Here is a 15,079-nt window from a genome sequence, read left to right on the forward strand (position 1 = left end):
TTTTACAGATGAGAAAACTGAGGCTCAGAGAGGTTGAATCACTTGCCCAAAGTCCCACAGCCCTAGGCCTCCCCCTACAGCAGGGGCTGGGGACCTGCTCTGGGCTGCATATTGGTACAGTATGAGGCCTTGGGCCTGGCAGCCCACAGGCAAGGCCATGCCAAGGTAGTTCAGTATTCTGGGTGCTGCAGCTGTGAGTGGGGAGGGAAAAGGTGTCTCTTTCCCTCAGTTGGGCCTGGCACTTGGAGTCCTCCCCACTCTGGGAAGGCTGCCTGGGTTGCAGCTGTGTGCTTCCTCAACAACTGTCCTTGACTCAGTGCCAGACTGTCTTCCCTCTCCTTAAACTCCCAGTCCCCCCTCCATCTCAAGAATATAGCAGCCCCACGCCTCCCCAAAGAGCCTTCTCTGCATCCCACGCTGTGACTGGCTCTGGGGATGACCTGAGTCATCCAGGGGCCAGAGGTCAAACAGGAGGATGGATGTGGGAGGCCTTGGGGACACCATGTTCTGGCCAGAGAGCTAATCACTAGTCACGGGAGTTTCCAAAGCTGCGAGGCCATCAAAGCAGAAAAACACCGGATACCCTGGAGCTGGTTTGGACCCACATCCCCATTCCTCTAGAGTGGCCCCAGCTCCCAGGCAAGACCTGAGTCCCCCTCCCCCCGCGCAGCTGCTGTAGAGGTATTTATAGCCTGAGCAAAGGGGCAAAGACACGCGCTTTATTTCGGAAGTGATCATTCCAGTTCCAGGTGGGTGAACCCAGGAGAACCCAGCGTCCCCTCCCCCTCTCCACTCTCACCACCTGGTCGCTCAGGACCTCCCTTGCTCCCACACAGCCCACCTAGAAATGGCCCCTTCTTAGTCCTAAGTGTGTGGGCCAACCAGTTTTCCGACTTCAAGCTGCGCACCACCAATCCCGACGTCCCCACTCCCCCTAATCCCACCCAATGGGCGTTTCGAGCTTCCTTCCCTTTCCGGGGGGAGGGAGGGCGGCGCGGTGCTGACCACTAGTGGTCCAGGCTGGTAATGCAGAACGACGGCAGTGCCTGAGCCGAGGGGCCCGGGCCCGGGCCCGGCAGGGCCACCGGCGTTCCCATACCTCCCCCAACTGTGCTCCGCCAGGTAGGGAAGGGAGCCCCGAAACTGGCTCCCTGGCACTTCTCTGCTCTATTATTGGGGCGCGAGGGCTGCGCCCAGGATTCTGCGAGAAGCTGCTTTCCGGCCGGACTAAAAACCCGGGGGTGGGGGGTGGGAGGTGCAGTTTTGTGTCTCACTCCGCACACCCTGTCCACACCCCCGCCACTGTCGCCACAGAGCCAGGCATGTAGTTGATGTCACTTCCGTCTACCTGTTCGTCAAATATTTGTGGCGCACCTGCCAGGCCAGAGAGACGAGGACACGGCCCTGCCCTCCCGGGACTCCCGGGTCAGTCCTGGGGCCTGACGATGTACCTTGCGAGGCAGCATGAATAGCGTCGGGACTAAGGGACACACCCGGCTGTGAAAGCGCAGAGGATCCAGGGCGGGGGTGGGGGTCAGGCAGCTTCGTGGAGGAGGCGAGGATCTGAAAGAGAAGTAGATGTCAGCTCGGCAGAGAAGCCAAGAAAGGCATTCCAGGCAAGGGGTCTGCGAAGGCAGAGGAAGGGCCCCAGAGACAGCGACGTGGGAACTGCCACTAGCGCCTAGGCTGGGGGGTGGGGGGCGAAGCGGTGGTTGGCCAATCGGGTACTGCCGTGCTGGCTAAATGGCAGCCTTGATTGGGTCTCCAGATACCGCAAGGGAGGAGGCGGAGCCTCCCCCCTCCCCTGAGGCAGTTTGCAGCGACCGCTGGGAGCCGGGCCGGGGTCTCAGCTAGTCCCTCCTAGGGCTTCTCCAGGCTGCGATACTTCTTACGCAGCACGGACACCGGGTCCTTGAAGAGCACGGGGTCCAGACGGAGGCGAGAAGATACCAGGGGCATGTGGCCGAACCCTGCCGCCATCTGGTTGATGCAGTTCTGGGCTGCGGGCTGCGGCTCCTGCCTGAGCCCCGGACCCCCAGGCTCCTAAGCGGGGCGGGGAGAAATGCGTTGGAGGGCTTCTCTGTCCTCGGAACCCCACCCTACCCCCGCCTCGTGCAGCAAAAAGGGTTAGGGTTAGAACGGGAATCCCTTCCCCAGCCGGGGCCCTCCCAGTGCCGACCACCCCCCTAGATCCTCACCAGTGGAGGCGGTCTGGCCTCCTGATGCCACATCCCATAGGGCACCTTGATAGGGGGCAACTTGGTGACGGATGCTACTAGGAAGTTCATCAGGACATCCACACAGGTGGGTGCCTCATCTGCCAGGGTCCTCAGAGCCTTGGGCAGGGAGTGGGTGAAGAGGGTGTGGTAATACCTGGGTAAGGAGGGAAGAGCGGGAGAGGCTGTAGCCGAATTCAACGCCCCCCCCAGGCCCCATTCTTCTCCCTCCTGACCTTACTCTCCCTTTGACCCAATTCCTAAGCTTCTTGTGAAAGTCCTGCTCCCTTTTCAACTGAGCTCTGGCTGCCTCAGAGAGCTCCCACCCCAAGTATGCACCACTCTCCACTACTCTGTGCTCTATGGCTTGTCTGCAGCCAACGGTGAACTCCCTGCCACCTCCCTCACTCCTCCTTGGGGCCCCCTTCCCTGGGCTCTGAAGTCTGAACTCAGAGCCAGAATGAGGGGAGGATCAGCTAGTTCCAAGGCCATCAAACATGGCAGGCCAAAGATCAGCTTCAGGAAGGCTGTGGATTCACCCACCCCCAAATCCAAACACTGTCCATATCCTCTGCATGGCTCTACTTAAAATACAACTAGCTGCTGGGCTTCCCTGGTGGCGCAGTGGTTGGGGGTCCGCCTGCTGAGACGGGGGATGCGGGTTTGTGCCCCGGTCTGGGAGGATCCAGCGTGCCGCGGAGCGGCTGGGCCCGTGGGCCGTGGACGTTGGGCCTGCGCGTCCGGAGCCTGTGCTCTGCGGCGGGAGAGGCCACGACGGTGAGGGGCCCACATGCCGCAAAAAACAAAAACAAAAACAAAACAACAAGCTGCCATTTGTTGACTATCTGTGTGCCAAGGACTTCATGTATTTTGGTTTATTGTTTTTTGCGGTACGCGGGCCTCTCACTGTTGTAGCCTTTGCCGTTGCGGAGCACAGGCTCCGGACGCGCAGGCTCAGCGGCCATGGCTCACGGGCCCAGTCGCTCCACGGCATGTGGGATCTTCCCGGACCGGGGCATGAACCCGCGTGCCCTAGCATCAGCAGGCAGACTCTCAACCACTGCGCCACCAGGGAAGCCCTTCATGTATTTTTGTTATTTGATGATCATACCAGCCCTGTGAGGTGAATACACTTTACAGACAAGGAAACTGAACCTCAAGAGAGGTGAGGAGACTTGCCCATCACAGCACCGGGAAGTGGCCTTGAACCTGGGTCTCTGAGCTCTCGGCTGACTGCTGTGTCCGCTCCCACGCCACCCTGCTCTTGGTTCAAAGGAGGGTTCTCTGGCCCTGTGAGCCCAGCGCCGGGGCTGGCGTCTGTACCTATGGTAGAAGGCAGCCGAGGTGAGAACCATGGAGAATTCGTTGGTCCTCTTGGCAGTGTAGCCCCAGCCACCACGGGCTTCATCCCAGAAGTGGCTCCACGTCAGAAAGCCGACCATCCTCTCTGGGAAGCTCTGCCACACCACAAAAGCGAAGTCCACCTGGGGAGACATTTAAGTAAGGTGTGAGGAAGGACGTCCTGCCCAGTCAGGAGCCTCCCGAGACGTGGAGGCAAGGCCAGCCTAGCTGAGGGGACTCAGGGGAGAGGAGAAGGGAGCTAGAAAATTTCCAGGGGATGCTTAGGGGAACTTTCCCCACTGGGAGCTAGAAACAGTGCTTTTGCAGCTAGGAGCTGAAAAGTCCTAAAGCAGGAGGCTCGACTTCTTGATCTCTGGTCATCCCAGCTCCCGGGGTCTGAGGGCTGCCAGGGCTCCTCTTGGGAGTCCTCACCTCACTTGTGGAAAGACTGCTATGGGCATCCAGGCTGAGGATGGCATCGGTGCTGATGGCACTGTATGGGAAGAAGCGGTCACTGACCTGCAAGGGGAGGGAGCGGAGGGCAACTCAGCCGTAGGACCCCCTCCCCAGGCTCCCATGATGAGTATCTGCATATCTGCTAAGCAGGAGCCCCTGCAGACATGGTGTAGAAGGAAGAGCAGTGAAAACAGCAAGTCTGCCCGGAACTCGGACCTGAGGACCTCATTTTCCCTCTCTGGACTTCAATTTGCCCTTTGGTAAAATGGGCAAATTGGTATCTAGGGCCCTTCCAGTTTTGACATTTCAGGATTCCTCTATTGTCACATTAGATGTTCACCTCGACCCTGGTGAACATCCTTCGTTTGAAAGAAACAGGTCCGGAGAGATGAAGGGACTTTCCCAGAACGGCACAGGAAGGCAGGTGTGTCACACCAACCCAGGTTCTTGGAAGCCACCCCTTCTCTCCCGCCCAAAATGCTGCCACCTGCCCAGGTTTCCCCTCTATCCCTTACCTGAGACAGCAATGTACTCTCTCTGCCTTCCCTCATCACACAAAACCCCAGTTCTCTGGAAGCACAATTCACAAGGGCCAGGGATGGAAGAGAATCATCTCTATTAGGCCTGCAGCTGAAACCCATGGTCTGATTTCTCCAGGCCCAACTTGAAGTCCAGCTTTGGCTCAGGCCCAAGTAAATCACACCGTGTATGTCCTCCCCAGATCTCAGGTTTCTGGGGGTGAGCCCACCCTTCCACATCCCTCCCCATCTCTCACCTTCCTGTGCCCATCAATGACTGTCAAGGGCACTGCTGTCTTGGGCCACCTGGTTGGGGGTGGCTTCTCACTGCTCCAGAGAACCAAGATCTGGAAGGAAAGGGGGATGTTCCTGAAGTCTGGGTCAGAAGGCCAGGGTGTGTGTGTGGGGTGTCCCAGGAGTAATCTTTCTCAGGGTGGAAGCAGTTTGGGAGAGCAGCTGTATATGTGAGTTTGGGAGGAGTTTAGTTAGAGCCAAGGTCCTTTCATGACTGCCCTGTTTTTGCCTCTGAGCTTCTGGAAGGCATGAATTCCAGTGACACGAAGGTAGCTACCTGTAGCATTAGAACTCAAGTCGCACCTAGCCTGGTCCCTGACCTCATGCTCCATCCCCGTCTTCTCTCAAAGGTTTTCATTCTCTTCCTCCTGCTCCTTTGTCATTCCCAGCCCAGTTCAAATGTCCCATCTTTGAAGCTGATCCATCTGCACCCTGGCTGAGCTAACTGCTTGTCTGCTTTCCAAGTACTCTCAAGAGCCTATCTGGCTTCTCTGGAAATGATATTTGACAGTCTGTGTGCTGGGAAGTGCTAACTGAATATGAATCTGGGGCAGAATCCTTTCCTACTTTTTCTCTGCATCCTCAGCGTCAAGCCCAGGGTGCTCAGAAAAGGCTGGATGAATAAAAACAATGCGTGTATGTTTACTTCAACCTCCACAAGAGGCACCTGTTTTTCAGGTGGCTTTGTCAGTTTCCATGAGGGAAGAGGGGACAGAGGTGGGGGAAAGGAACTAGAAACTTGGGACTGAAAGAGGAAGGCAGCAACGGTACTTGAAAATCCTTCCCGTGCCTCCCCCCAAAATGTGTGGTTATCCTTGGCATCCAGATGTCTTCAAGGGCTCTGCCCTGTCTCGCCCCCATCCTGGATCCCGGCACCCCAGCTGGCAAGGGGGCAGACCTGGGCACAGTGCTGGGAGCCTGCCACAGCCTGGATGAGCTTCAGGGGGGGCTGGCCTGGAGCCCCCCCCCAAATCAGGGCGCTGAACCTGCCCAGAGGACGAGAGCCTGGAGGAATGAGACACAGGCTATTAGGGCGGGAGGGGACAGAACCCCCCGAGAATGACCTGAGTTGGGGACTTGGGGAGCCAGAAAAGATGTGGGAGATTTGGGGAGGGGCTTGCTGGGGCTCTGTGGTTGAGGCTGGGGCAGAGACTTGGGGAGAGTTGATGAGGGGACTTCAAGTTGTCCCATCTCTAGGGCATACCCTGTTGTAGGTGGTAGAAGGGGAAGTCCGAGGGGCTTGGGGAGAAAGTGGGCAGGGCCAGGATTGCCCCTGGGGGCCTGTTCCATAGTAGCGAGGGGTGAGCAGAGGGTCCAAAGATCCGGTCCTGAATAATCTGTGAAATGAGAGAAGGCTGTGCAGAGGGAGCGGCCAGTGTGGCCATGGGCGGGGTCTGAGGAAGTGAGGACCTGGTGCCGCCCCACACCTCGCCCTTCAGGAATCTGGGGAGGGTAGCATCTGCAACACCAGATGGCTGGGGACAGAAAGGTTCAGAAGTCCAGGGTAGGGGGTCACTCAGTGATGCTGTCTTCACTCATGGCAGATACCACTAACAGGTCATGACATTTTTTCCGGACCCAGAATCCCTCCCAACATATGCCCCAGGCAACCAATGCCCATCAGCTGGAGTTGGCACATGCTTTGAAATCTGTCTGCTACAGATGGGGAAACTGAGGCCAAGACTGGAGAAGGAACTCATCCAAGAGCTCCGAGCCAGGTCTCTGATTCATCCCAGAAGCATCTTCAAGGGGGAAGCCCAAACACCAGGGCAGAGGAGGTGTCGGAAGAGAGGGGCATGGAGAGGGGCAGGGATGAGGCAGACCCGAACCCCAGAGCCCCCATCAGGTGTATCCCCCTCACCTCCAGAGTGGTATGGACGACCTTCTCCACCGAGGAGAAGTAGGCATCCCATAGAAACTGGGTCTGCTGACGCAGGGCAAGGACCCGTGTGAGGGGCATCTCCTGGAGGGCAGTCAGGACCTGGGGCACAGAGGGAGCAAAGGAGAAGGCATGGGGCCCTGGCAGGCCCTGACTCACCCTGGGGTGGGGACAACCTAGGTTGGAGGTCTGGGAAGCAGAAGCCCGCTCCCCACATTTCTCCAGGTGGGTTGGCAGCTGCCAGCCTTGGCAAAATCCTAGGTAACTTAGCAGTTAAGAGCTCAAGGGTCACACAGAGCTGAGTTTAAATGCCACTTAGTAACCGTGTGACTGTGGATGAGCCACTTAATCCGTCTGAGTCTGTTTCCTCATCTGTAAAGTGGGAACAATAATGGTGCTTGCCTCGTAGGGTGGCTGTGAGGATTAGATTAGATGATACATATTAAGGGCTTAGCACATCGTAGAGGCTCAGTGAGTGGAGGCTATTCCTGTTAACTTCTTAAACCATTCTCACCTCTCAGGGGATTCAAGGCCCATGCATATGTTTTTCAGAGCTGGGCAAAATGAGTTTCATCAGATGGAAAAGTCCCCATCCCAGGCTCCATGTAGGCACTCAGATTTTGGATTTTTTGTGGCTTTCCTTTAAACTAGGTATTTAATCAGTCATGGACCAGTGGGGTTGAGCCCATGGAGATCATCTGGTCTAACTTATCCCACTGTACAGATGGGGAAACTGAGGCTGAAAGAGGCTGAGTTCTTGCTCTCAGAACCCTAGAGGCTTGGAGCTGGGCGCAAAATCATCAATATACACAGGTGGGGGGTAAGAATGAGGACCGAGACCAGCCTGGGGGCCGGGATCCCGGGGTCCTCCCATGTCCCGGGTCTAGTCCCCACCCCATTGGTAGGGCCCTGAGCTACCTGAAGTGGGAGCCTCTCGTCAGCTACAATGGCCGCCTTGGTCCAATCGATGACCTCAGAGAAGGGCAGCTCCCAGCGAGGGCTGAGAAGCACAGGGATGCAGCCAGCCTGGGGGGTAGGGAGGTCACTGGGGAGCCCAGTCCCACCCTGCACACACTCACCCCTCCTCCCTTTTCCAAGTCAGCAACTTCTGCATTGGGGGCAAGGGATACAGAGGAGAGAAAATTGGGGGGTTTTGGGGGGGTGTTCTGCAGAGGGTGCAGTGAATATGGCTGTAGGCACATCTGAGTCCCAGAGTAAAGGAGTGGGCAGCTCACCAGCCCTTCCCATTGGCCTGGGCCCAGACTGCCCTTCCAGCTCAGGAGTGTAGGGGGACAGGGATGGGGGATGCCCAAGTCGGGGTTGTACCTGCAGGGCTTGAAGGAAGTGTAAGACATCAGGACTGCGGCCAGGGATGAGGCAGAAGGTGGCGTTAGGTAGCGTTGCCCCAGGGTGGGTCCTAAGGAGCACAGGAGGGGGCCCTGCACCCAGGAGACCTGAGACAGCTGCCCCTCAACCCCCTGACTCCCCTGATGGCCCCCCAGCCCTCCACACTAACAATCCCAAATTCACAATGTACAAACCCACCACCATGTTCTCATATGTTAACAGACACTCTTGCACACGCCCAGCCCCTCGCCCACAGCTGGGGTAGCAGCTCTAGCTCTGCCGCTGCCCTTGGTGGTATTAGACACCTCCCTTCTCTTCTTAGGACCTTGGTTCCCTCGTTTGCAAAATGGGAGGTGGTGGGAGCTGACGTTTCCAAGGCTGGTCTGACTTGGGCAAGCACGCGTTTGCCCTCCCACCTCTTGGCCTCATGCAGACTTCTGGGCGGCCCTCACCTGAGTGGCCTCCATGCCCTGCCCTCTCCCCGTCCTCAGAGCCCAGGCCCGTGAAAAGCTCTTCTGTCAGGAGGTGGGCTGGGCCCCCAGCCTGGAACCACACAGGAAGCCGCTGCCCAGAGGCCCCCTCGCCCAGAGGACAGGCCTCTTCTGTTCCTCCCACCTCCCCCCACCAGCCCCAGGGCCACACTCAGGCTGTGTGTGCCTGTTGGGGGGAGGGGTAGGAGTCACAGCCTCCTCAGAGCCACCACCCGGGAGCTGCCCAGTCAGGGAAGGAGTGCCCATGACCTGGCTACGGGGTGTGTGTGTGTGTGTGTGTGTGTGTGTGTGTGTGTGTGTGTGTGCAGGACTCCAGGGCTCACAGGCCTGCTCAGAGTGGGACTGTTGAATAGGGCCTAGAGGGTTCCAGGACCCTCCTCAGCTACAGTCTATCTGGTCCTGAGTCTGAACCTTCAAGAAGCAATCCTAGGAGTACTTAGCCTCTGGACCAACCCTCATTGCACAGATGGGGAGACTGAGTCTCAGAGAGACCCGAGGACTGGCTCAGGTTCTCAGAAAGGGCTGGGGCAGAGCTGGAACTGGAACAAACGTGTGCTAACTCCTGGCCCCAGGTTATCTGAACCACCCCAGACCTGCTGCCCAGGGGTCTCCCCGAGGACCCAGCCTCGTTTGCCCGATGCTCAGGTGTCCCTCCAGGCTTCTTCTGGAAAAAGCTACAAGTTAAAAACAGGACACCCTCCACCTCATTGAGAGCCACGGCACCAGCCAGCCACAGCCCTCTCCTCCTCCCCCAGTAAAGCCCTAAGGGACTGAAAACCCTTAAGTTTAAGGCTTCAGAGAACCCAGAGCCAGAGAGCCTGCTGAATACACTGTATCAGTCAGTCCTCGTTAACGTCTACTGTTCCCTCTGTGTCTTTGTACCTCCTTCTCTCTCAGCCTGGAGCACCCCTTCCTGCCTTGCAGCCCGAAGAATTCCTCCTACTCGATCTTAATGTATAAAGTTCAAATATCGCCTCCTCTGGGAAGCTTTCCTTGGTCTCTCCAGAGATGGCTCCCTCCTCTCTGCTCCCACAGCCCTTCTGTGCACTGCAGTAGTAACGAGCCGGGCTAACCTTTACTGAGCATGTCCTTTGTTCTAGGTGCTTTACATGCATTGACTCACTTCATTCTCACAGCAACCCCATGAGATGGGAGGTATGTGCTGTTAATATTCCATTTTACAGATGAGGAAACTGAGGCCTAAAGTGGTCACACAGCTCTGAAGTAGAGGAGCCGGGCAGGCAGCTTGCCCACCCTCTCTCTGTTTAACAATGTGTGTCACACCAGTGACTTGTCTGTCTCTCTAATAAGACTAAGCTACTTGAGGGCTGGGGCTGTGCCTCCCTCATCCAGTATCCCCAGGGCGTAGCAGGGCACCTGGCGGAGTATGGGCACTCAGTGGGGGCTAAGTGAATGAATACTCAGTGTGCAACAGAGGAGAGACCCAGGACCAATGGACTAAATGTTTGAAAGGTCAGTTTCGGCACAAATTCTAGTAATGGAGCTGGCTGAGAATAGCCAGTGGGTGGCCTTGGGAGGTGGTGAGTTCCCCATCAGAGGCTAGACGAGCACCTCCGTGTGTGTGTGTGTGTGTGTGTGTGTGTGTGTGTGTGTGTGTGTGTTGTAGAAGGGATGGATCTCGTCGTGATTGCTGATGATCTGTGACCCTGTAAAGTGCTTGGCATGGACTTGGGGCCTCAGTGTCCAAGGCTGCTATCAAGGTGACTCCACCCATGGCCACAGGCAGGGCTGCATTGCGACTTCCAGTGCCCTGCATACTTTGGCCTTTGCAGTCCCTCAGCCATAAAAATATAAAAATTATATTCGATAACTGTGTTGGTATAAGAATGAACATACTAATATTATATATGAAAGCATTTTCTTCTATTTAGAAGTTCACTTTTTTCTTCTGGTTTTCAAAGAAATGAGAACATTTTCATGGGCCCCTGAAGTATCATGGGCCCTAGGCACTGCGCCTCGTGTGCCCAGTGGCGACAGGCCAGGGGACCTTAAAACATGCATTAAATTTATGTAAAAAAACCCCCCCAAAGCAGGGGAGAGCATATACACCCGTTTATATACACCCAGAGTACTTCAGAAAAGACACAAGAGAAACTAGAAAGGGTATTTGTCTCCAGGAGGGAAAACTGGGTGGCTGGAGACAGGGGTGGGAGGGAGTTTTTACTGTATACTCTTTTGTGCCTTTGGAATTTTGTACCATGTGAATGAATTCCCTATTCATAAAAATAAATAAATAACAATTTAAACGGGTGGAGGCTTATTCTAAAGCAATATGAGACTGTTCAGTGAAGGTGGAAAAATACGGGCTTTGGAGCCAGAAGCGGGGTTTAATCCCAGCTCTGCTGCTTCTGAGCGCCTGATCGGAGCAGTGAGGGAGGCTGGGGTGAACCGCGGAGCTCGTCACCAAGGCCCTTGGCTGGCTGCCTCCACGTTTCTGAGCCTCAGTTTCCTGTTCCCTGAAATGGGGATCATAACACTTCCCTTGAAGGGTGCTCGAGAGGATTAGCCATGAAGTATGTAAAGCGGCGGAGCAGGGTCTCCCCAGATGCCCACTTTCTCCCCTCCTCCCTTCCCCCAGCAGAGTGAATGTGGGACGGTGGCAGCGACCTGAATCGTCTCTTTCTCTGGCCGACACTTGTTTATTCAGGCCACCTTGCGGGCGCTGGCCTGTGGCTGTGGGCCTCCCGCTGTCTCTGTCCCTATACTTGACTAGCTGCTCAGGCAGCTGCCTGGCACGTCAGGGAAACTGAGGCTCCAGCTACTCCAGAGATTACAAGTCCTGTCGCCTGCAGGTGGGTTGAGGCCAAAGACAGAAAAGCTAGAAATTCAGAGGACGGTTAGAGGCTGTCAGGCATCACACCTTGGAAATACACTTATCAAAACTGCTACTCAGAGGGTGGCCCACGCCTATTAGAAAACGTTGGCCAGTTCTGGCCAATTTGGATTCAATCAGTAAACATTTAGTGAGCGCCTGCCTATTGTGTGCACTCCCCAAGTTTCAGTTTCTCAGAGAAGTTCAGACTGAAATAACTTTCATATTCAGCAGTAACCGACTGCATTTAGCTGTAACTAAAGTCAGCTGAAAGAAGAACTTCCTGAAACCAAGAATGGCTAAGTGCCTAATCAGAAGTAAGGCCAGGCAAGGTGAGCGGAGAACCCTGTCACCAAAGGTGAGCTCTGTCTGAGTTTGGAGTTTGAGGTACCTGACGGGATCCGCAGCTTTTTGGGTGATTGTCGAGGATGCCTGCTAGGGATGGGTCTTAGCAGAAGGGCCATGGGGACTGAGGGGCCTTTCTGCTCTTACCCCTGGCTGCGGGGCTCCCTGGAGGCCATGTGCCTTCAGGAGGTAGAGAGATTCCATTCCCACAAGAGCCCTGTGGCTGAGAAAAGCCCCAGAAGCCCCCAAACAGAGACAAAAACGGAGCTTGGCCACGTGAAGAATTCCTGGGAGGGAAGTGGAACTCAGAATAAGCCATGTTGTTCTAGCAAAGAATAGGGAGATACGTGAGACAGGGGACAAGGGAAGGATTCTAGAGTGACAGGTTCCACCTCCAGTCTGCCCAGCCAGACTTTGGATACTGCTGGCCTCCTGGGGGCTGCACAGGGGTTGGGGTGCTTAGGAGTTAACTGCTTTACCACCTGAGATGTGTCACCACCACTAGCCCAGGCAGAGAGAAGTTTCTAAGTGAGCTCTCCATGTCCCCATGGGTCCCCATGCCTCTTGTATATATTCAGGCACTCTCACTGGTAGGAATTCTTCTGTAGGTCTGACTTAATTCATATTCGCTGTAACCAAAGCCTGTTACCTTGAGAGGTTAATCCCGGAAACTAGACATAGGAGCAGCTTCCATCTGTGACCATGGCTCTGAGGCATTTGACAGGACTGATCATAAACTCTTGCTTAAACCCCAGAATTCTGAGGCTGAAGGCTTTGGAGCCAGCCAATCCTGGATTAAAATACTGGCTGTGCTCTTTCTGGCTGGGTGGCCTCAGACAAGTTACTCAACCTCTCTGAGCTTTAGTGTCTGGTACACCAACGCTTCAAAGATAAAGATTAGTATTATTTTATTATAATCATTTATAAAAAGTGCTTAGCACATAGTAAACACTATAGAGTTGTATGTTAAATAAAATATTAGGGAAGGAAGGATTGGAATAAAAGAAGAATAGGAGTGAGTCATGTTTTATGCTTTTAAAGATCCCCAAGGAAGAATTCCACAACCTTCCTTGGACACCTCTTGCAGCAAATCACCATCTCGGTGGTCGTGTTCTCTGCTGTCTAGCCTGATTCCCTCCTGCTGCAGCTGAACCCTAAGTTTGCCCATCTCAATCCTGCCCTCTACCCTGGCCCCTGGGCTCGCTCCCATCACATACCCTTCCCATCCAGCCCCCAAGGGGCGAAGCTCCACTTACTGCTTGGGTCCACGGTCCTGTTCACAGCGCCCATCCCAGGGGCAGGCAGAGAAGTCGGTGCCTGCCACGTGCCACCTGCCCCCGTCCTCTGCCAGGGCTAGCAGGGCCACCCCGGGCCGGGGGCTGTGTTGCCGCAGCTGGCCAGGTGCTCCACCTCGCAACGGGTGGGCTTCAGGGAGAAGCGGGAGGGCCACGTCAAAGCCGGGCCGAAAGGTGTCCACTGTGGGACTGGCCTCGGCCACCATCGCCTGTCCCAGCTGGAAGGTCCGGGGGCAAGGGGCTGGGTGGAGACTGAGGACCAGGTGGTTCCTGCCCCCATCCCACTGCGGGGGCACCGGGTCGCACTCTCCAGTGGAGGTGTCCGGGCTGAGGAGGAGGAGGAGGCAGGCCTCAGCAGCGCTGAGCGTGTGGTAGCGGGAGCCCTCGACGGAAGCCAGGATCCTGCGGCGAGTCTCAGAGACGGGTCCAGCCGCTGGGTACACGAATACCTTGAGGCCACCGCCTCTGCATTTCGAGGTGTCAAAGCAAGCTCCCCAGTTGCAGCTGCCGCCACGGAGGGCTTGAGGAGGTCGAGGGCCATCTTCCAGGAGCTCCCCAGGCTTGGCGAAACTCTGCAGGAGCTCTGCGTCCAGCCAGCGGGGCCAGCCTCGGGGGGCTCCTGCCCGGGGGCTGGTGGGCACTGCCAGGCGGAGAAGGGGGAAGAGTCCCAGCAGGACGAGGAGCCAGGAGGCCAACAGTGCCAGCCAGAGGGACTTCCGTCTCCACGACTGCATGTGGCCACCCACAGCCAGGGCTGCAGGAAGCAGGAGGAGCGGGGGCCTGAGTGTAGGCCTCTGGGACTGGGATCCACCTTCTAGGTCAGCACCCTCATCATACAGATGGGAAGACTGAGGCCCATCGAGGGCAGGCTGCCTGTGTAAGATCAAACAGCAAGTCACAGGCCAGGCACCGGGAGGCCAGGTAGGACCCAGCTCTCTGGCCCTGCCTTCCTGCGGTCAGGACTCTGCTTCCTCGGCCTTTGGACAACCAAGCCAGCCTTTGCCCTCCCAGCAGGGCCCCCTTCCCCTGGCGCTGCTCAGGCTGATGCAACCCCTGTCCAGACTGCAAGGCAGTGTCCTTCTGCCCTCCTGGCTGCACCCCCTGACCTTGGCCTCAACGGAGAGGAGGGCCGTCTGCCAGGCCATGGGGGACCCATGAGGGTTCCCACAGGAGGCGGCTTGGCTGGGGTGCAGGGCTGGGTGGAAGCAGGGCTGGTCTCCCCTATCCTCCCCCTGCCTGAGCAGCCCCAGAGCAGCCTGGCCACACCTGTGCCCACTGGCAGGCACTCCTGGGCTGTAGGCCCTGCAGCTGGTGCTTAAATTAGACCCTGCATCCCATGTGGGCTCTCAGAGTCAGCTGAGGTCAAGGCCTGAGTGCAGCCAGTGGCCCCTACCTGGGGGACTGGGAGGGCTCTGGGTCCTGGTCCTCTCCCACCCTCCCACTGTCCTGGCTCAGGCGGCTCGGCCCCTCCTCCCTCCAACGCTAGTAGCTGGTCCTGCACCCTCTGGCTTGGAGCTATCAGGGTGCAGAGGCCAGGGACCCCGTGCCAAGCCCCTGCCCCATGGTCCCCAAGCCCCGCTGGTGTCTTGCGTCCCCTCTCAGGGCAGCATCTGGCCAGTCTAGATCTCTTTCCTAGCGGCAGCCTGGCTCCTCCCCTGCCAGCCCTGATTCGCTCCTGGCTGGGAGGCAAGGTCTCCACTTAACCCCTTCCAAACCCGTTTTCTGGATTGCTATTAATAATAACCCCCAGGGCCCACACCTCACAGTTGGCCTTGAGCTCTCACAACCTCTGTCTCTGAATTCTCACATCAACCTTCCAAGGCCAAAGTTTATCACTGTTGTGTTTCCTATGGATGAGGAAAGTGAAGCTCAGAGAGGGGATGGTATCTCATAAGGTGACCCAGCTAAGGAGTGGCAGGGTGGGGATTTGAACCCGGAACTCCTGACCTGAGTCCTTAGAGCTTGCCACTGGTCACCACAGATGCGGGATTCGCTCCTGGCTGGTAGGCAGGCTCTCCACTTAACCCCTTCCATCAACAGATGAGATAAGTGAGGTGTCAAGGG

The 15,079-nt window shown here is 56.6% G+C and overlaps 1 protein-coding gene across 2 annotated transcripts; it reads right to left on the reverse strand.

Moving 5' to 3' along the window:
- Positions 1–698: 698 nt before the first annotated feature.
- On the reverse strand, positions 699–14,640 carry EXTL1 (exostosin like glycosyltransferase 1). 2 transcript variants are annotated; one of them, XM_030873850.2, is made up of 12 exons: positions 14,409–14,640; positions 12,977–13,888; positions 8,031–8,121; positions 7,623–7,730; positions 6,687–6,806; positions 6,030–6,162; positions 5,724–5,830; positions 4,789–4,878; positions 3,990–4,076; positions 3,540–3,700; positions 2,199–2,373; positions 699–2,043 (listed from the first exon to the last, which is right to left on the reverse strand). In XM_030873850.2, exons 2-12 carry the CDS (start codon positions 13,747–13,749, stop codon positions 1,861–1,863), a joined length of 2,028 nt encoding a protein of 675 aa, XP_030729710.1. In that variant the 5' UTR covers positions 13,750–13,888; positions 14,409–14,640; the 3' UTR covers positions 699–1,860. The 2 variants fall into 2 exon arrangements, with proteins under 2 accessions (XP_030729710.1, XP_060165372.1); XM_060309389.1 differs by having other exon boundaries at positions 699–1,563; positions 1,893–2,043; positions 12,977–14,640.
- Positions 14,641–15,079: the final 439 nt, after the last annotated feature.

This window comes from Globicephala melas, chromosome 1, assembly GCF_963455315.2.
Source record: "Globicephala melas chromosome 1, mGloMel1.2, whole genome shotgun sequence".
Lineage (NCBI taxonomy): Eukaryota > Metazoa > Chordata > Mammalia > Artiodactyla > Delphinidae > Globicephala > Globicephala melas.